This window comes from Pseudochaenichthys georgianus, chromosome 24 (genome assembly GCF_902827115.2).
Source record: "Pseudochaenichthys georgianus chromosome 24, fPseGeo1.2, whole genome shotgun sequence".
NCBI classification, from domain to species: domain Eukaryota; kingdom Metazoa; phylum Chordata; class Actinopteri; order Perciformes; family Channichthyidae; genus Pseudochaenichthys; species Pseudochaenichthys georgianus.
This window is the reverse complement of record NC_047526.1, coordinates 8,993,205-9,014,618: the sequence shown is the minus strand read 5'-3', so window position 1 is coordinate 9,014,618 and position 21,414 is coordinate 8,993,205. Positions and strand designations below refer to the sequence as shown.

Here is a 21,414-nt window from a genome sequence, read left to right as displayed (position 1 = left end):
GGGGGGGAACTGACAACACATTCTTTCACAGATGTGCACACGGTGGCTGGCCACTGTAGTTCTCCTTCTCAACCTGCGAGCTGCTCAGCATTACTCCTGCTGATGGTTTGTTTATAATATAGATACGGCTCTGGCCTGATTTCAGCTGCTGGGATTCATTGCTGCACCAGCTGCATCGTCTCAAAACTCATCAGCTGCTTTCACTTCTTAACCAGCACCTCAACAAATGATAAGGCAATCACGATTGAAAATGGGGCTGTTGAAGACACGTTTCATTAGCTGAAGTGAAAGTGAGCTTTTCCATTCCTGGAGACACGAGTTTAGTTGGGCGCTGCTCGAGGATGTGGGCCAAACTCAGATTTTGCGCGGACGGTCAAAAGATGAGATAGAAGGCTTTGTTTTTGCGGCCATGTTTGTGGCTGTGCATCTATGAATCACTGTGACGTTGTTCCGATTCAGATCATCTAACAAATTAAGAAAACAATTGCCTTTACTCTTGTTTTGAATAATAACCTAGTATATACTGTATAGCCATTTGTGTAGGGGCAAGAAGACGTTCGTTTCTATCACACGCCCAGCCAGGAGGAAAAACTATTTCAACATTGAACAATCCTATCAAACGGATACAAGCAGGAAATGCTCACAATTGAGAAGTCCTTTTCTGCCTAGTGTTGTTGGCTAGACGTTGTCAAACCATCCGTTTCAAGTTGGCTTTGTAATTAATAGTCTGCAACTTCTCCTGTTGGAAAGGCTCGCATCAGGACGGTTCCTTCCGTCTGCAGCCATGTCATAGATGTTATTGGGCAGACGGGCTATGCTACAATTATATTTAATAGTTTTGCAACTTTGGGATCCAAGTGATCCTTAAATTGTCCACATGATACACTTTTCATTGTAGTTTTACCATGGACGGAAATGATATATTAGTGTTGTTTTCGTGACTTTTTTTTGTTTGTATGGTAAGCTGTTGTCTTGGTCTATTTATGTTCAGTTTCTGATAGGTGCAAGTTGCCAGAACTCATGTGTCATGACATCAAACTTCTGACGCCTACACTGCTGGAAATGTCCAACAAGAAGGAGTCAAAGTAGAGAACATTTGTATTTGTATATATGCCTGCTCCAATGTAACTGAGCAAACATTCTACAGTGTGTTCAAACGTAGAGAAAGTAAACCAGCTGTGTTGGTTCAAAAAAACCTTTGTACGCCTACTCTTTTCCATACAGACAATTGGTCAGAATCAATAAAGAACCGGAACCCATAAGCACAATGGATAATGTCGTTGGTATCAAATAAATCGTATCAATTTCCAACACCAGTGCTAGTTTGCATTATCTTCAACGTCATGAAAATTGTGTATACTTTGTGTAAACTAACAAAACCATGGTAACTTCCAACGACTTGGTGCAAACTATTAGAAATGTTGGTCAAGTGTTCACTGACAGGTGGTTTGTGTTGGGCTGTCGGTGCCATTGTCTTTCATGGCAGTACTGTTGGTGTGTGAATGTTTATATGTAGTCACCTCTTTGTGGCCATGCTAAGCAGTGTTAAGGTTGTCCTTCTGAGTAATTCCAGGAACAAAAGGTCATTTGTTGGTTTCATCCGTGACCTTCTGGAGTCAATGTAATCATTCTTGTATTATGTGTGTTTGAAATCCACGTCATCTTAATCGTAATATCATACTAAGTGACCCCAATGGTTGCAGGGCATGACTGGTATGAAACAGAGATGTCACTGTCTCCCAGCATCATGGCTAAATATAGCCTCTGTGCTGGCCGGACCAATCCCCTGAGGGGGAGACCCTGTCCAGCCCAGTGTCTGAGGCCCTCTCATCAACACAGTGACCCGCTCAATACACACGGTATGAGGGCCACATAAAAACTATTCTACAGTAGTGTCACACACACACAGTACACACTCACACACTCGGAGTCCAGGGTTACTGAACTGAGCTGCTGCTATTCGTGTGCATTAATGTGGGCATTGTTCTGCTTTAAATCAAAATAAAAACGGATGACCAACACATGCATACAGTACACCCCCACAAAGCCTACCCCCACATAATGACTGATAAGAAGTGGATGAGGAGATGCAACTGAAAGAAGCAGAATACAAGACAAAGGCAACCGTCTGCAACCATGTGTTGACAGTCATTTGGTGTACACATTATTTGTTCCATTTTTGGTAGTGACAATGGCTCCAACTTGCATCATTCAACCGCTACAGTGTGAGCATGTTCTTAACATTTGGCTTCAACAGACCTAAATCCAGCATTATCTCTAAATAAAAGTTGCATCAAGGTCGGAATAATTCCAGTGTGTTCTAAAACAACCAATACGGTAACGTTCTCTGGCAAAACCATCGATTCTTGCCAGATAACAGGGCTTTAGGAAGTAGAAACTGATCAGCAAAAGCTCAAGGGATTCCCACATTCCACTTTGAATTATTCTGTAATTCTTGTTTTCAAATTGTACACATTGACACATGTTATTATTTAATTTTTTTTAAAAGAGTGGGCAGACATAAACTAGCTTTGAAGACGTCTTTGATGTCTCCGTCTTCTGCGAGACATCTCTTCAAAGCCAGATGTGAAGCCCCTGTCATTTTCCAGAAGTGTTAATAGTCGCATCGCATGGGGATACAACGGGGGGAGGGCCAGTTATCTCTCTGCCTCAGAGACGCCACTAAATCACAAACCATGGATAAAAGTAATATGCGCACATATGTGACTTGTATAGACACATAAAAGTGGGGCTCCAAATGTATATATATATAAATTGATACTTACTTTTCCATATCCCTGCTTGCATCCTGGGTTACGTAGAAGTCTTTTTAAAGAGCTCACAGATGAGTTCCAGATTGGACATCACTTTCCAAAGCGATACTGTATATAGCATTTGGATGGGAACCACATACTGTACCCAAGTGCATCGAACACTCACATAACCTACTGTATCTGGAGTGATGTGAACTTGGCAGGCATGAACTCGCAGAAACAACTGACGCCATGTATACTCAAGGTCATACTGTCGAAGTACCTCTTAAACTTCGACAAAGTATAACGATTTATCTGATCTAAGAAAATGTGAGTTGGACTTTACACTGCTCCATTACATCTGACATTTTACCTTGACTTTAACAACCCCGCGCTAATCGAAGGCAAGAAGACACACACTTGGGCATGTTCGCTGGAAAATGATGCAGCTTGTGATTGTATAATGTTATAACTATAACCTTTTGAACATGTTCAGCCTGTAAGATCTGCTCATTCAGTTTCAGTAAGAGCAAAGTATAACTATAGTGGCCCGATGCATCATTAAGAGCGCTATGCAACAATGCTTTTCACTGTTACAGAATGTGGACTTGAAGGAGAGTGGTTGTGACGCAATACGAGGGTTAAGGTTAGGTTTGTCAATAGATTGGCTCTGAAAAGTTCTATGAGGTAAGACAAATGTGTTGGTGTGTGTTAAGGGTACACTACACACAATGTTTTTGTTGAGAATCTAAATGTAAATAGAAACTTTATTGACATGGAAACTACACGGGATCTTTAAATGGCAAATCTGTAGTTTCAACGTCTAGCCTAGATCATCTCATGTTTCACAATTTGCAAGATAAATGATAAGTTACTTTCTCTGCAGCAGTCAAACGTGACAATGTCACATGTTGTGTTTGTGGATATCACTGTTTAACCCGACAGTCTATGGTTTGTTAAACATTCTAGAGGCCGTCAACGGAAACTGGGCAAGCACTTTCAAAACAAACGTGTCTGTTGATTGGAATAACCATCTGTCAATCACATTCTTAACAAAGTCGGTCAGTAGAAGAGCGAGATCAAGTCCTTTACAATGAAAACAATTCCAGCGTACCAAAGGCCTCTGGACACTGAATCTGAGTCACCTTGACAGGAAGTGAAAACCTTACAAACACCTGGAACAATTGTCTGTGTTCTATTACACTGTGAGCACGTGGATCTGCAGTGCTGTGTGTGTGTGTGCGTGTGCGTGTGCGTGTGTGTGCGTGTGCGTGTGCGTGTGTGGTGTGTGTGTGTGTGTGTGTGCGTATATATACACAGGTGCTTCAATAGCAGAAGGCCCTAATCTGTTCCAGAGATTTCTGGTGTAGCAGAGAGCAGACAGCATGAGTTGACCCTCGTGTGTAAATGTGTGTGTGGCAGACAGGCAGCACAGTGGGGGTAATGGAGGGGGGTAATGGTGCAGCTACTGATAAACCATTTAGCAATCAGCCCCCGTCTGCCCAATCCCCTCTCTTCCACTCTACCACCCTTCTCCTTTCCCAAATCTCCCTAACCCTTTTTTCTCTCTCAGATACCAAAAATCTATTCATCTAATCAAAAGTTTTCTCCCCCTTGCAATTCAAATCATCAGTTGGTTTTTTTAACGTTCTTTCTCACTCTGGATTTTGTGACGAGCCCCCTAATCATCAAGCCAGCCACAGAAAAGTACCGAGCCCACACTGGCGGCTAACGGCACAAGCGCTGACTCGCGTTTAGGATTCATTTCATGGCGGGTGCTAAGCTAATGCTAGGCTAATTGCTGTAGCTTATTGGGCTACTGTATCGCAGGGCTTCTGCAGTCTTAAGGAGCAGTGCAGGGACGAGAATAGAGGGAGGTAATCTCCTCTAAGACCACAGCATCCATCTGGGAGGGCCATCTGGACGCCACCTCACAATACACACACACACAATGTGGCCTGCAGCAACAGTGGAAACTGCAAAGACAAGGCATGTCCACATGGCTCGAGCCAAGCATGTGTTAACTATGGTTCAAAGAACTGCTGCCCGTGTGACTCCCGTCATCACTAGATACTGACACACACAGACGACACACACACGACACACACAGACGACACATTCCTCCTACTTATCGAAAAACTAACGTTTCAAATAAATGTCCGTCGTCAATCGAGTTTGAGAATATTAGAATATCCAAGATAGACAAATGTAACAATGTGAATGAAGATCTTTTATAAATGCAAGTGTATTTGTGTGATTTCATTAAAATTGCCAAAAGATAATGCCAATAAATAATTGTTCATTTAGTAACGTTTTGGGATTATTAATGGGAGTTTGCACATCAAGATGAGCAGAAGGTTGTGAAGCCGAGTCCTGCACGGGTCTGATTTTCAAGACCCGCTCCCGCCCTGCTCCCGCAACGTGCAATCGCACATATTGCCAATTAGTTCCGCAAACCGACCCGAACCCGCATATCCTATGAGCAGTGAAAACATGCACTTATTAACACACGCAGTCTGGCTCCAAAAGCGTGGGACGTTGGTTGTTTCCTCCATCTAGGGGGGGGGCACCAAAAGCCTCCCAGACGTTGGAGTTCGCTCTTGAGGAAGAGTTATAGACAAATCTGCAATTATTTTCGATCTCTTTATTCTTTCTTTCTTTTGACATTGAACTCACATGCTTCATAGTTTAATCACTAAATTGTATTTTGTTACAATAGGTCTTATTTTTCTTTTATCGTCTCGAAAGTGTGTATAAAACAGGTGGATGGTGTAGGACGTAGAGAGAAAGAAAGAGAGCTCGATCCTCTCTTAGATCACTCAGCTGTGTAGAGACACATGGCGCTGATCAATAATAAATCACACAAAGGCTGCAATCAATAGGAAAGCACACACCATGGCTCACACGAGCACACAGTATTCTACTGTAGAAAGACCCCACTCAGAGAAGACGCTCGCTGTCACACTGTCACATGACATCTTATTTCATTTTAAGTGAGTGGTAATTCCTCTTCCCTCTCTCCATGACAAACAGATCTGCCCCTCTCTCGATCCATTCACACTGCCGTCCCTCTGCACCAACCCCCACCTTCACCTCCACCACTCACTCACTCATCAGGAACTCTCACAGAGTGCGTCACACACACACACACTCGTGGCAGACAGATGTGGTGCTAGGCAGCACAAAGCCATGCTGAGGTTGGCCCATATTGAAATGTTAGTCAGGCCCCCTCGGGGAGGCCTAGGCAGAGCACGGACCACGGAAGAAGGAGACACACACACACACACACACAACCACACACACACACACACACACACACACACACACACACACACACCACACACACACACACACACACACACACACACACACACACACACACACCACACACACACACACACACACACACACACACACACACACACACCACACACACACACACACACACACACACACACACACACACACACACACACACACACACACACACACACACCACACACACACACACACACACACACGCACCACACGCACACACACGCACGCACACACACGCACGCTGCCTGGGGCAGAAGGTTGACCTCAAGGCTCTTCATTTCTTTCATCTCTGCTCTTTTCAACTTAATCAGTGTCAACAGGACTGCAAATATTTATTTAAAAATGGGCCAATGTTGTGGCAAGGTCAATGACTTCACAATAAAGAAATGACGCATTAGAGGAGCTAAAGTGACTTAATTTAGACATATAGGGTAATAATAATACAATAATACAATGATATACTCAATACACCATCAGCCATGTAGTTTCTACCAAGGTAGCCCTCCCTTTAATATATTTGACTGCAATGGTGGAATAAGGCACGTCAGTAGCATGAAATACACAGACAATGAGTACACAGCTAGCTTTCCTTCCTGGGTGCGAGGTGCATCCACCTCCCTGCAGCACATACTCTCCACAGCTGAAGCCTATCAACCAAAACGTTTATCAGGAAACCGTATTACATCTCTCTCCCTCTTCGTTCCTCTCTCTCTCCCCTCCGGTACACAGCACCGTAAGACGTAGTTGCATTAGGTAACGCGAGATACGGCTGATACCTGCGCATTAGTTTCTGTTATCAGTATCAACAGTCCTGCCAGTAACGTTACTATTACTATATTACATTAACTGTAGCTAACGCCGGTGTTCCGGATTAACTGGTTTCCCGATCAGCGTGGCCTTCGACTGAAATACACATTTCGATCGCTTCTTCTGTCGTTTACATAAATCTGTTGGTATATTTGGCTCGGTAGGAAGACTTTGATGCACATGCAGTACCAGTGTGTGAGGTTGTGGTTACGATGGCGATATCCGGACGCGAACAGCGAGGACTACAAAAAGAAAAACGAGTTGACTGGGGATGTCTGTTCAAAACATTGCGAACTCCAATAAATCATTTAAACCAGCTATTGTGGCAGACTATTACTGAATATCGTTCTTAATGTGATGCCAAGTCCACCTGAGACATGTGTACACCTTCAGACAGCCTCCCAGTGAAGCCGCACGTTGTTTACTCACAGTTGAAAGCAGCGGCAGGAAGTCTTCAGCTGTGGTAAACTTCCATCCGCCCAGGTTAAACCGTGATCCGCCCAGGTTAAACCGTGATCCGCCCCAGGTTAAAACCGTGATCCGCCCCAGGTTTAAACCGTTGATCCGCCCCAGGTTAAACCGTGATCCGCCCCAGGTTTAAACTGTGCCCCACCTCTGTAAACCAGTTGATCGGGAAATCAGTTAATCCGGAAACACCGGTCACTCACCAAGACAGCTGCCCTGTTCTCCACTGGTTCTCCTCACACCACAGCTCCATTTCTCACCGATGGCCGTTATTTCTTCTAACCTTGGCTGCTCCTGGTCTCTCGGACGCCTAGCAGGCTCATAATTATAATCGTATGCATTCGAATATATATTTGCAACCTCTTCCGTGTCAAAACTAGCATTGTGATCCATGTTTATTCATACATTAGACCGGCCTCTCTCCCCCACGCCAAATTTCACTGTAGTGTATATTTCTGTATTTTTTTTTTTTAAATCTAGTGTATTCATCATTTTCCTACACATTTATTCACTGGTGTGTCTAACCTGCAAGTTGCTCTTTAAATTATCCCAGTAGACCCAGCGACCACTAACAATTGTAATTCCCAAGAGAAAAGGTTGGGAAACTACGGTATTGCCTATTTGTGTTTCCAAAAGTGGTTGTGTGTGTTTGGTGTAACGGAAAGTGAGCAATGAATTATTATTTTTTTAAACGTTATTAGAGCTTTTCACTTACAAGGCTGCTGCATTGTAACTCAGTCACAAGAATTGGAAACCGACCAAAGTCGTGCACCATCACCGGGGTAAACACGCCCTGAAGCACATGCACCCAAACACGCAGTCACTCATCAGACGGGCTCAGCCTGCAGGACACGCCCTCCTCAGGGGACCTGGCCGTCTCCACTCTCTACACAGCAATCTTCCACGAGTGTGTGTGTAAGTGAGAGCACAGGAGTAGTTGAGGGGTTGGTCCATGGGGGGAGGCAACGGCACCACACCCCCACCCACACACCTCCCATACTATATCATTACTGTCCCGAAGCGTCCACGAGGAGAGTCAAAGAGAAACTGTCCCCTCCTCCCCGTCTCTTTTTCTTCTTCCATGTACTATTCCGTCTCCACTGCCACCACCAACCCCCCCCACCGGCCCCCAGATAACACCATGCAATTAGTGGCTCCCTACTCTCTCACTCCCTTTCTTTACTTATACATGTATATCTAGGTCTCTGAAGAACACGCCTCTCAGTAGGTCTCTCTCCGTCTCATGTTGCCGCGGCGTATTAGAGATCAGAGGAACAACAGACGCACCCAAAACGGAGCTATCGAACCCTTGATCTGACCCCTCCCTCAATATCCATCCATCGCTCATCTGTCACTCCGTTTATCTCACCCTGCCTTGCTTCTCTAACTAAATTGCTGTGCAATTCCCCTGGCGACAGCAACACTGTAATTGTGTTAACATGCCAATGTGACCACTTCCTGTCTGGCAAAGACAAACGTCCTGTTCCCAAGGGCATCTTCTGCTGGCTGACAAATGATTCAAACATCTACAGGAAAACCTCCGCAGGGTGTGAACAAACTGTTTTAGGCTGTGTGTTGCTTTAAACCAGTAACATGCCTTTGTTGCAACTTTTGGGACAGCTACCATCACCTATTAGTTGACATGCTAACACGTTAGCAATTCCTTATTTTCAAATCAAGTGACTGGGTAACTAGGCGAAGTGTTTCTCACCACCTAATCACTGTAAGTTCAATTTGCTCTGTCTTTCAGCTCGGAGTTCAGGCTATTTAGCAGATAAATGTTCCCCAGATTCTTCTGAAACATGTCTGTCTGCTGTTTGGAGCTTAGCAGGAAGTGCACAGCATGTTTGTAGAACCTTTTCAGCTAAACTAAGAGCATCAAACCCACTTTGAATCTCTAAAGATGAGCAGAATCAGGTGTTTATCATCAGTGGGTATCTTTGTATTACGAGTAACACATTTCACATTATCGCATGCTTTCACTTGGAGAGATTACCGGTATACCACGAATGATTATAGCTACTCTATGTATATTAGTTCATACTACTTCTCTTTTACTTAAAGAGTCTGTGACACCATCCCAACAACTGCTGTGCAATGAAATATTGGGCTACTAGTAATCTCGAACCGTCCGTTTAAAAAAAGAAAAAGCGATACCGTTCCGTTAAATATCAATAATTTCGAACATCGCGGGGAAATTCCTTCGACTCACTTTGAAGTTTTGGGGGAAGCCGGAAGTGACGTCAATGCGGGAACGCTTCGAGAGCCAAACACGGACAAAGTGTGTTGTCATGCGTAGAAATGGTGAATTAATGAGATTAGGCACGTTAATAACGTTTTAATGAAGTTGACTTCAGTATATTCATATTTGTCAGTGCTTTCATGTCAATTCGGCGACAAACATAAATGATCGTGGTGAAGATGATGATTACATTAGGATTACAAATCGGGAGTGAGAGCTGCTGAATTTCCTCCCGTCGGATGTGATATAAAAACAAATCGATTATTTTTGTGGTTGTAAACTCAAGTGGATGAAACTACATTTATTAGTGCTTTCATGTCAATTCGGCGAACATATGATACATTAAATGATCGTTTGTTTGAGCCGGTCTGCATTTCCTGATGAGAAAACAAACCGATGCTTTTTGTAGTTGTAGTACACCAACGTGGATTAAACGTGTGTTTTTTTTACCACAATGTTGGGGAAATTAATGGATAAAATGCACGGATTATTATTATTATTATTCCCACTCCGATCGGGACACTAGGTCCACCGTTTCCCCGCAGCGAGGCTCCCCCCGTTGACAGTTTACGTGGGCTGGGTGCAGTGGCAGACTGGCCATCGGGACGAATCCCGATGGGCCGGTACCGAAGTGGGCCGGTCGGATAAGTAACTAGCACATCCCCCATAGGCGGCGCGTGAGGCTCAGGTTTGAGAAGGCTAAATAACTTCTTTTACCTGACGCTGCCCGCCTCCGGCGTCTATAGAAAAGAGATTAACTCAGTGTGCGGAGTTTAAATCTCTCAAGTCATATTACAGGATAAAGGAAATACAGTTTAAACTGCCGTATGCATCAATCAGATCATCGATCATATAATATCATAATATATCATATATTTCCTTATCTGAGTCAGCTTCTCCAGCCTCATCTGGCCGTGCAACACTCACAGTGTCACAGACTGGATGCAGAAGTATTATTTAACACATTATGTTGACGAAACACTCGAGACAAATGTAATTAAAGTCAGATCCACTCGTGTTTTAGACGTGAACGCGCTCTCAGCTGGAGAGAGAAACCCTGGCTTGATTTACCGAGTTGATAACCAGCGTCGTAGGACCGCTTAGCGAGATCTCGTTTGTTAGTTTGTTGTTGTTAGTTTGTTTGTTACTCAAACATATCCAGGGTCTGTTGAACTGGCTTCGTAGTACAGGGCACAGGTGGCTAGCAGCGCTAATGTCAAAGACAGAGACATTATACATTATATTTGTATTTTACCAGGATGCAGTGACACAAATATTTACATATTTACATTTACTATCTACAGCACCCGCCGCCCCTGACATCCCCACTCCCCCCGTTGACAATTTACTAGCGGTACCGAAGTGGGCCGGTCGAGAGTCCCGGGATGATTTGTAGTCCCATTCCACCACTGGCTACATGACCATATGATCGCCCATATTGACGCACCTCATTCCTAAACTTCTAACAGATACAACATAAACCGATCCTTCAGCCTCATATGAGCTCTCAGACACGTTCAACATTAACCTGTCTGAGCTTGCTGCTGTGTGCGCCGTCGTGCGTTTACATCTGACTGTATATATATAAAGGTTTACATGCAGATGCTGGGATCCTGGACGGTGCAGCTGGAGCGCTGTGCCCGCAATGACGTCACCCATCATTTGGCGGGACTTGAAGAATCCGCGAGAAGATCCAGAAAATTGTCAACATTGAAGGCAGATTAATGGTTATCAAAGTACAAATATCCAAAATCAGTTCAGTAACGGTTTTCAAGGGGACAATATGTACTCAAATTGATGGGTTTGGATGATGGGGGAAAACCGTGTCACAGGCTCTTTAAGTAGAAGTGAGGTTTCAGGACCTCTTCTTGTAATAACATGGTGTGTGGAAGATTAATGAAGGAATGATGAGTATCTCTTCCAGCAGCGCACTTATTTCCCAAAGCCTCTCTCACACAAACCTCAATGCGAATGCTCAAGTGCGAAATAACAACACACAGAGGAACACAAACTAATATACTCTAATTAGTCAGTGGTATTGACCACCTTCAGTGATGACTGAAGTCAAACACGCTCACTCGTCTGTCTTTTCATTTGGCTGCCCCCCCCTGCAGGGGAATTGCCCACACAGCAATAACAACGTGAATCCACTGAACATCCATCATCAGGACCCTCAGTGTGTTCCTCCCTCTGAATGACTACAGACACACATAGCACCTCCTAACATGGAATCCCACTCTGCCTGCTCCTCACCTGTGGACGTAGTGTAGCTGGTGAACAGAGTCGATGGCGAGCACCATCTCAGCCAGGTAGAACTTAGCCATCTCCTCCGGCAGCCGGTCCTCAAACTTACTGAGCAGAGTCAGCAGGTCCCCACCCACATAGTAGTCCATGACCAGGTACTGGAGAGACAAAGATACAAGCAGAAAGAGAAATTAGACAAAATGCCAACTATGAAAATGCAGTACGGTTCTTCCTCACTTAACGGTCACTTTCCAGCTTTCTTAAAGCCCAAAGACACCGAGCCGACTCGTGACCGCTGGCCAAGTTGGAGCCGTCGGTTGCTGAGCATCTTTCGGCTTGGTTTTTGGGATTCGTCTCACACTGTTTTGCCTCGACCTCAAAGCCCATTCTACATGTGTAATTGTTCAGAATAAGGGAATCCGTGCACAGGGAAGAGAACGAACGGACGATGGATAGAAAAGTAAGTAGTTATGGTCAGCAAACGCTGCTTATATCTACAGAGCTAAGTTGCTCCCGTCTAGACTAATGCCTCCTGCCATAATGCAGAGTTATTTCCTCTACGCACGTGCAGAGCTCATGTGATGGATGGCTGAAGTCCTTTCAGTATGTTCAAATGCCGCTTTAGTGCCAGTGCCTTTTTTTAGGCAAGATGGTGGCAAATACAACCAGACAGGAATGTGTTAATCTCTAGTTGTGCCGAACTTAAGTGGATAATAACAAATTGGCTACTGAATTAATCTGCATATGATCTAGTTCATAATAAAAGCAGACTTTTCTGTGGACTTTAGCTTTCATACCTTGACAAAGATAAGAATGTGGCCGACAACAGACTAGCTAATGCTTGTTTTTAGCCTGGCAAGTTGCCAGAAATTCCTTTTGCTGCTAAAGCGGTTGTTTATTACTTGTGGCGCGTACTGGCCCTTTAAGAGAAGCAAAAAGACAGCAGAGAAAGACAGAACAAAACTGTCAACCCAATTATGTTTTTCAAAAATTGTGAAACACCACAACCACCAGAGTTCATTCAGCATGCAGTCATAAATGTGCACAACAAATGTTAGGCTGACAGATCAAGCCGTATGCAAGATTAGCTGCAGACAGACACGTGACCCAACACGTGGTCCTCTCCGGGAGTCAGCAGAGATAATGACAGCGACTGGGAAAGAAATGCATTTGGGCGGAGAATAGAATCTAAATATTAGTGAAGTGTGAAACAATGCGGTGCCGTATGGAGAAAACAACACTAGAGTTTCATAGACTAAAGTCAAACGTATACCACCCTTCTTTGCCTCCCTTTTTCTCAATGTATCATTACTAGAGAGGGGCAGCCAGCTTTTAAATGCTTCTTCTGTTTGGAAGCTTTTTCCTAAAAATAGACGGCTGTACGGGCCATGCTGAGCATCTAAGGCCGTGGGGAGTGTCCAGGGTGAAGCATTTGTTGTGAGAATGTGGGAAATGGAATGACGAGCAGTCCTGGCATTTGAACTCAGGGTCACAGGGAGAGACGACTGCCTCCAGCAGCCAATCGGAGCGGAGAAGAACTGGTCTGCCAGCTCTTTCTTTTTGCGTAAATGTTTTATGGCCCGTTCACATCTGTTGCTCAACTTCCTTCGATTCTAAGTCATACTGTGCTCTGTGGCGAGGATTGAATGTGCTGGTCAGCGTTTGGCAGGCCACCAGCCATCATGCAGAGGCGGGGCTGCTTTCTATAAATGAACTGGCAGGTGGAGCCGCTCAGTAGAAATATGGTTGTGATTTTGGAAAGTACCAAGTGCTGAAATATGTGAAGCAAGATACTGAAAACGGAGTCATCGAATAATACATGTTAAAAGTTCACTGGGAGAAGTTAAGGTTGAAAGCATGGCAGGGGGACTTCTGGAAATACAATTATGGTGGTTGGTGGAACAATAAATGTGTTCCTGCTCATGAATACACTGAGAAGAAGAAATGGAGCACTGTGTTACCAGATTATTGTCGTCCTGGAAGGCGTAGTGCAGGGTGGTGATCCACTGGCAGTTCCCATTCACCAACACGTCCCGCTCCTCCCGGAAACACGCCGTCTAAACAGACATTTAATGAACACATTCAATGTTACTTCAGAGTACCAATTCAACTAAAGCAGAAGGGAACATGATGACTTCCTATCGATGTCATGTAACTAGTGCTGCGTACCTGGACTCACATTCAGGTTCAGGTCCGGACTCAAGTCCAGAGGTTCAGGTTCAGGTCCGGACTTATAAGTCCGGACCTGAACCCATGGCTTGTGTCAAGTTGTGTGAGTAACTAAAGTGAACTTATTGTGAGCTAATTATCAATTGAAAATTAACTCATAATCAACTCAAATTCAAACTCGTCAGGTTTATTGTGCTCCCATCTAACTTGTGTCTACATTTCTCTACAAAGTACAAATGTAAAAATAACACTTTTTGCCACTTAGTCTACAAATGACTTATGACAGCAACTACAGTGAACTACTACAAAGTTCAAACATTTATTTCATTTACCAAACTAAAGTAACCGAACAGTCCCTGAGCTGACTGAGCCTAAATCCCTAAAACGTTGCTGAAAGGTAGAGTGTAGAGTAGACTATACGCATTACACTGTTACACACCTACTATACAGTATAGGCTACACTGTGAGTGTACTGTACTGTCTGTACACCATGTATTTTCTACAACTCTACATGTGTACATTATACAGTACATACTACATACATAGTGATGTACATACATACTGTTAGAAATTAAAATCAATGTTGATATGGCCTAATTTTGAATTAAATACACTATTTAATTTAAATCAGTTGTATTCTGAAAAAACCGGAAGTTCACACTATTTACTTAATACTTTTATTCTGAAAATTATTCACTTCCGGTTAGCATTAGCATGTGGCGAAATGCTCCGTTTAAAACCGTGAGTCGAAGGGTGAATGACATGTGATGTTGCACACTGAGCACACTGGGATTAGCACTCATTTATTGACGCTGAATAACGTTCATCAGGGAATGTTTAAATAACCACAGACACCAGAATATACGTAAGTGCTAGTTTTTTTGCGAGTCCAAGTACCGGTTCCTGACGTTCCGGTTTTAACCGGACTTGAACCGAAACTTTTTACAAGTCCAGTACCGGTTCGGCGTACCGGTACGCAGCACTACATGTAACCCTACATGGCAACAGTGTGACACCTTTGGCCCCATCCACTAGGAGGTCAAACGTCTACAGGCTTGGCATGGAGACGGATTGCTTGCTCATCTTTGAGTCCTTCCTTTAACTTACCTAGGTCTTGTAAGCGTTCTGCAATATCACATCTTAGCCATATTAAACAGAGAGCCCCTTTAATGATTGAACCCTGATTAACACAAGAGAAACTGGATGTAATGGTCATCAACCGACTTAGGTCATGAGGTCACTTTTTTAAAAGTGAAAGGCCTAGACAGCTTTAGTAACACGGCAAGTAAAATAAAGATTTGGTTTAAGATTAAACGGACAAAGTAAAACTGAAACTTAAATATGTTTAAATGAGACGATTGGCATAACAGCACGTCCGTCCAAACGCTATGACCAAAATAAAACTCTACTATAAGAGTGTTGTAAAATGAACAAAACGTTTTTATCAAAGGAAATATTATAATTATGTTATGTTTTTCTTTATTGGACATTTTACTTCAAATCGTGTTTAATTAAATATCTTTAATTTATTTTATTGCACTTTCTTAATTTAACTCCCTATATTTCTGAAAATAATTTTCATTACATATTTCTATAAATCTTTTATTTTATTGAAATGTTAACTGTCTCAAAACCAAATTCACCCTAGAGATAACTAAAGTATTCTGATTCTTGCTGCACACTTAATTAAGCACACATTGACAAGTTGTAATTAATAAAGAAAGTTTATTTTGGGAAAGAGCTCTAGTAAATGAATCACTTAATAATACAAATCAATGCCACAACTAAATATGGCCACTAATCTTACTCTGAAACTCTGCTAAGTGTCAGTATTTAAAATGCTTGCTCAGAGCTTTGATGTTCTCCGTCTACAGCGACAATTACATGCTTGGCGTGCACAGTACATCTGTTGCTCTACACTGTTTCCCATGTCCACACACACACACACGCGCACACGCACACACACGTTTTAGCCTGTGACGTATGAGGCATGAAGATTGAAGGCCCAGGGGACCAACAGGAATGTCAGACTGTCAGGAAGAGGTCGATGAGAAAAACATGCAGCGGCAGCTCCAGAGGCTCAAGCAGCAACACGTTCTGCAAACCTCTCAGTGAACGCCTATGAGAGTGCTGATAGTGGAGCCAACACTTCTTTAAATAATCAGAAATCCTTATCATTTCCCCAATACTGCAGCATGGTGCCGTGTCAAGCCCCCAGTAAGTGAGCAGGGCGTGGAAATCATGGATGCACAAAGAGGACTGGATACAGCATGAGGCAGGGCCCTGGTCAGTCCTACGGGAGTTGCTCCGTGGCGCACAAGTACCCGTATCTGGGCCCATAGAGAGTGCGTACTTGAGTTTCCCTTAAGCCCCGCCTCCAATCCACAGTGTCAAGGCTGAGTCAGACTAAGACCCCATTTACGCGGGAACGTTTGCGTTCACGCACCGAATTTGTTTTCAAAAAAGTCTTCCGTTCACACGCATTCGGCTCATTTAACGTGTCCGTTCACACGAGACCACTGGAAACGCTGTAGTACATATGCCGGGCCTGTAAGTGGCGCTGTACTTTCGCCACAAAAAAACACCAAAAGCAGCGAAGAAGACCCCGGAGCATGGTTGCCATGGTTGCCCTTCTGTTTATGCCCCGCGGTGGATTTAGCAACATGTAGTTCATGTAATTCTCCATGTCCACTTGTTGCTGATGGTTGTGTTGTAGGGGAGCTGTAGATTTTGCACGAACATCTGTAGCATGGTCAGTAGCTACTGACCATGCACCAGCAGTGAGCAGCAGAGGTGGGGAGAGGCGGGGCTATGGCTCATCGTTATCAGGAAATGATCGTATAGGACGTACACACGGAGCCGTTTGGCCCCCCAGAGCGTTCCGTTTGCAGATCTATCCACCTTGGGATCCGTTGTCGGATACAACCGTTTGCGTTATCGTGTAAACACCGCCTAATACAGAGCGAAAACAACTCTGGATTCGGCTTTCAGCGCATTTTACAACGTTAGACCCTAATGAGCTACACAAGTGTTAGTGCTGGGAAGCTGGTTTAGTTAAAAAAGTATTATCTGCTGATTTACAGGCATGTCTTTCCCAATGTAGTCAATGGGAAAAAGCTATTTAAGCCGATTACGTCACAGACTGACACAGGGGGTGTAGTAACACTGTTTGGCCTACGAAAATGTACTTTCTTTAAATGCAGTCCTGCTTGTGTAAAATGTGTTAGTCATATGCCTACGTGATGTAGTGGATATAAGGCTGGGCTTAATGAGAACTAAAGCTGGCATGTGTAGGATTCGGAACATAGCCGGAAGAACCGTATATTTTCAAGAGCGATTCAGATGAAGTAATTGTAGCCTGATTTGACGCTTGGCAACCTTGGTATGAATAACCAGAGCCCCTCATCGAACGCTGTATCCAGTTGTCTTTATATATTCATGCCCCATATCCGTAATAGGCAGCAGTGGTGCAGCCCAACACACATCTTTCAAAGCTTTTTAAGTGTGTGACGCCTACCTCGGCTCGCTTCAGCATCTCCCACTTGTTGAGGATCTTCATGGCGAATACCTTGTCAGTGTTTCTCACTTTTACAACTGCAACCTGCACAAAGGGAGAAAGAATTGTAGTGTTAAAAAGACATTAATCACACGAGGGACAGCAAAGCCAGACGAAGAATGTGACCCGTGTTACGAACACAGACTGACAGATTTAATATGTTACCCTTGAAAGCAACAGGAAACAGAAACGCAAGAACTGCACAATGATATTTCATGTGGAATTTCAACAAAGATTTAGTTTAGAAAACAACAAAAATAGTCTTCATAGCAAATAGAGAAGTTACTCTTTGAATAAGAAAGCCATAACCACCGCTCTTTTTCTTTTTTTTGTGTTTGTGGTGGAACAATATAAAAACAAGAGGGGGATCATCTCAGCATATTCACACTGGCCAGTGGGCTTTAAGGCGCCAACCATGAACCACAACGCCCTCAAGAACCAAGCGGAACTTAAAGAAAACAGTGACACACAAGTGTTGAAAATAAAAATAAAAGCTAAGGTCTAAGAGTATTTGGAGAAAGGTCAGCTGTACCCAAAAACATTGTTGAAATTGAACACCAACACATTTTTGGATAAGGACAGCGGTTGAAACGGAGGGAAAAGAGAAGCTGAGGTAAAAAGAAGAAAAACCAATAAGGAGAAAGCAGAGTAGGCCAAGAAGGAGAAGGGAACAGCAGGGACAGGAAGTGACCACGGATACTGAAGTGCTGACCAACAGATGCAGTCCACCTGGATCCACATCCCTCCTCTTAAACAGCTGGACACTTAAATCTGATTCATGCTTCCGACATACAGAGTCTGCAGTTTGGGGAAACGGGAACAGTCCTCTCATCAGTGTGCAATGATTTGTAAATGGGAACACATCCATAGTGGATGGACAGATTTGAAGTGATGTGGTGCTTTTGGAAGGAAGTGATCACAGATTATTGATGTGGCCTTAACTATCAGAACCCCAGACAAGCCATTCAATGTACACGTTTCCATTAATATGACTATCTTATAACCTTTAAAAGGAAATCAGCTGAAATTATGTATCCTTTTTTCATTTCAGATCACGTACACATGATCTGAAAGTAGAAATTCACATATGGTTTTCATCAGACACAACTACACAAACTTGTTTTTATTCAATATAGTCCAAACCTATAACTTACACAACCGTTTCATAGTTGGAACTAGGGCAGGGCGATATGAATAAACAAATGACTTATGACTTAAAGGAAAATTGTATTAATGTGAAACTAAGATCCTTTAAATTAGGATAAGACAACAATTATGCAATATTACAATGTGAAGATATCCAAAATACAAGACGATATTATCTAGTAGTGTATCATGAAATCGATCAAATATCTTCTTGATTGTTCCAGAAGTCCGCATCACAATGGCTTCTCGACTAAAAGCAAGGTGGTTTTCCCATTACTATCTTGAATTTGCAAACACACATTTGTTATACCTCCATGTTTTGTTCAACACGATAATTTGAACTACATGACGTCACGCCATTGTCGCTAAGCTAAAGGCGGCTAATGTTCGGCATGATGACGTTTAGTAGTCTCGTGTAAGCAACTGCTGTTTCTGTAGTGGATCAAAACGTTGTACGGTTGTATTAACCACAGGCCTTATGACAAAAACGCATTAAAAAACCTAAATTACTAAAATGCTAAAATACTAGCTTGTTTCTTAAACTTCACAGCTCTTCTCTCTCAGAGATTGTATTTCTCATGCTCTCTTGTACCGTCCTCACGACATAACGACTGCCCCTGAACTGATCATTGCCATGACAAACTTCCGCAGCTCCGGCTTCACATTTAGCCAAAAAAGGAGCTGCAGAAGCTGCTGCGACAAAGCCACTGTGAGCGGACAGCCAGACACATGTTCAGGCAAACTTGCTCATTTCTTTAAGCTCATTTTATTTTTTTCATCCGAGTGCAATTTCCAATTTGACCTCCTTAAACAGAAAAAAGTCAAACAAGGAAAATATAAACACAAGTACACACACACCACACACACCACACACACACACACACACACACACACACACACACACACACACACACACACACACACACACACACACACACACACACACACACACACACACACACACACACACACACACCCACACACACACACACACCACACACACACACACACACACACACACACACACACACACACACACACACACACACACACACACACACACACACACACACACACACACACACACACACACACACACACACACACACACACACACACACACACACACACACACACACACACACACACACGATAAGTGAAACAAACAGGCGCCCTATGCCACAGAGGGGTCTGTAGTCTATGAAATGAGCTAGGGAATGCTGCTAATGCAATACAATGATAACATTCCTGCAGTGTTTGGATTTCCCCTAGTGATCCCTCACCAGAGAGGAGGAACAGAAGAGGAAGAGAGGAGGACAGAGGGGGGGGGTACTGTTCTTGGCAATGCCTGGCTGTTTTTGTCCTTTTCACCATCTCTCTCCACCGTTTCTTCCTTCATCTTCCTATTGGCCAAGGAAATACTTAACACGGAGTTGACTTCAGTATTCCCGTACATGTATAAAAGGATGTGTTTTCAACTTCTGCGGTTTCTTTTACTGTTAGCTAAGAGTGTCAACCGTGGCTTCAAATGTGCTTTGGAACCTGAAGCAAACTACAGCAGTTTATATATTTGTACTACAGGCCAAGTAGTGATGACAGTTTAAAAACACACCATCTGCTATAATGGCCACAGGACTAGCACACTTAACAGCCAACGCCTTTTTTACATGCATGTGGATGCTGACGAGAGTTTTGTGTGATGTGTTTATTGACCCAATGCAACACGTTGTGCAGGAATGAGTCCGACAACCTGGAAATGAGTCGGCATTTTAACAGATTGTGGTTCAAGTGTATTGAAGTCAACGTTTTTTTTTTTAATGTATTTTTGGTTAGATCCCTGAATTAAAGTATGTAGCTAATAAACGTTTAAGAGATGTTCACGTTTTGTCAAATGAAACAAAATGGATGTCAGTAAATACCCCACCCGTGATTGTCTAGAGTTTTATTACATGACATAAAGACAGCGTTTGCTAATAAGTGTCTAAATGAGACTTCTAAACATCGTCCTACCGTCTGCCTTTAGCTTAGCGCAGCCATTTGACTATAATTGTGTTCATTAATAGCCTAACATTAGCTTTTTAATACTGGAGATTGCATTTGAATATATCATCTAGTATCATACACATGTGTTAGACAAATATGTGTTACAATGTTCAGAGATCCAATAGAAATATCCAATTGCTTTTTGGCGTGTTGGCCTTTGCGATGCCATCTTCTGGTGTAGAAGTGACTGATGGCCCATAACCGAGGATGACATACACCTCAGGGAGTAGAACCTGTAACCCTGGGTTTGTTTGTTTCAAACACTATCCACAGAGAACCATTGGGCCCGTTTGTGTTGGTGGCGAGGGGACACTGTCGTAATGGGGGCATTCTCAGAGGCAGGAGGCCAGCACACACTGCGCCATTCATCAGAGCAGCTCCACAGCGTCACCCACCCGCACCACTTCTCCGTCTGCTGCTGACAATGGGAGGATGAAATCAAAACATCCTGCACTCAGGATCTCTCCTCCCTTTCTGACTCAAGTATTTTCTTGACTTTCTTTTCCTGTGTCTGCCCATCTGGGTCTCTTTCTCCGTCTGTCCCTTTTTTAACTCTTTGTTCCCATATCTTAGTCTCAGGTCCGTGTTCAGTTTTCTTCAAAACTTCCTACAGAGAAATAATACCCGGTCTTTTGAATTTTTACGACGCCTTTCCAAAATACACATTTTCC

At 43.4% G+C, this 21,414-nt stretch overlaps 1 protein-coding gene across 1 annotated transcript in view; it reads right to left on the bottom strand.

Moving 5' to 3' along the window:
- Positions 1-21,414, bottom strand: part of cdc42bpab (CDC42 binding protein kinase alpha (DMPK-like) b) — an 87,611-nt gene that overhangs the window by 27,017 nt on the left and 39,180 nt on the right. The window contains 3 exon segments of the mRNA XM_071202009.1: positions 11,839-11,987; positions 13,791-13,886; positions 17,516-17,599. Coding sequence (XP_071058110.1) covers positions 11,839-11,987; positions 13,791-13,886; positions 17,516-17,599 — 329 coding nt within the window.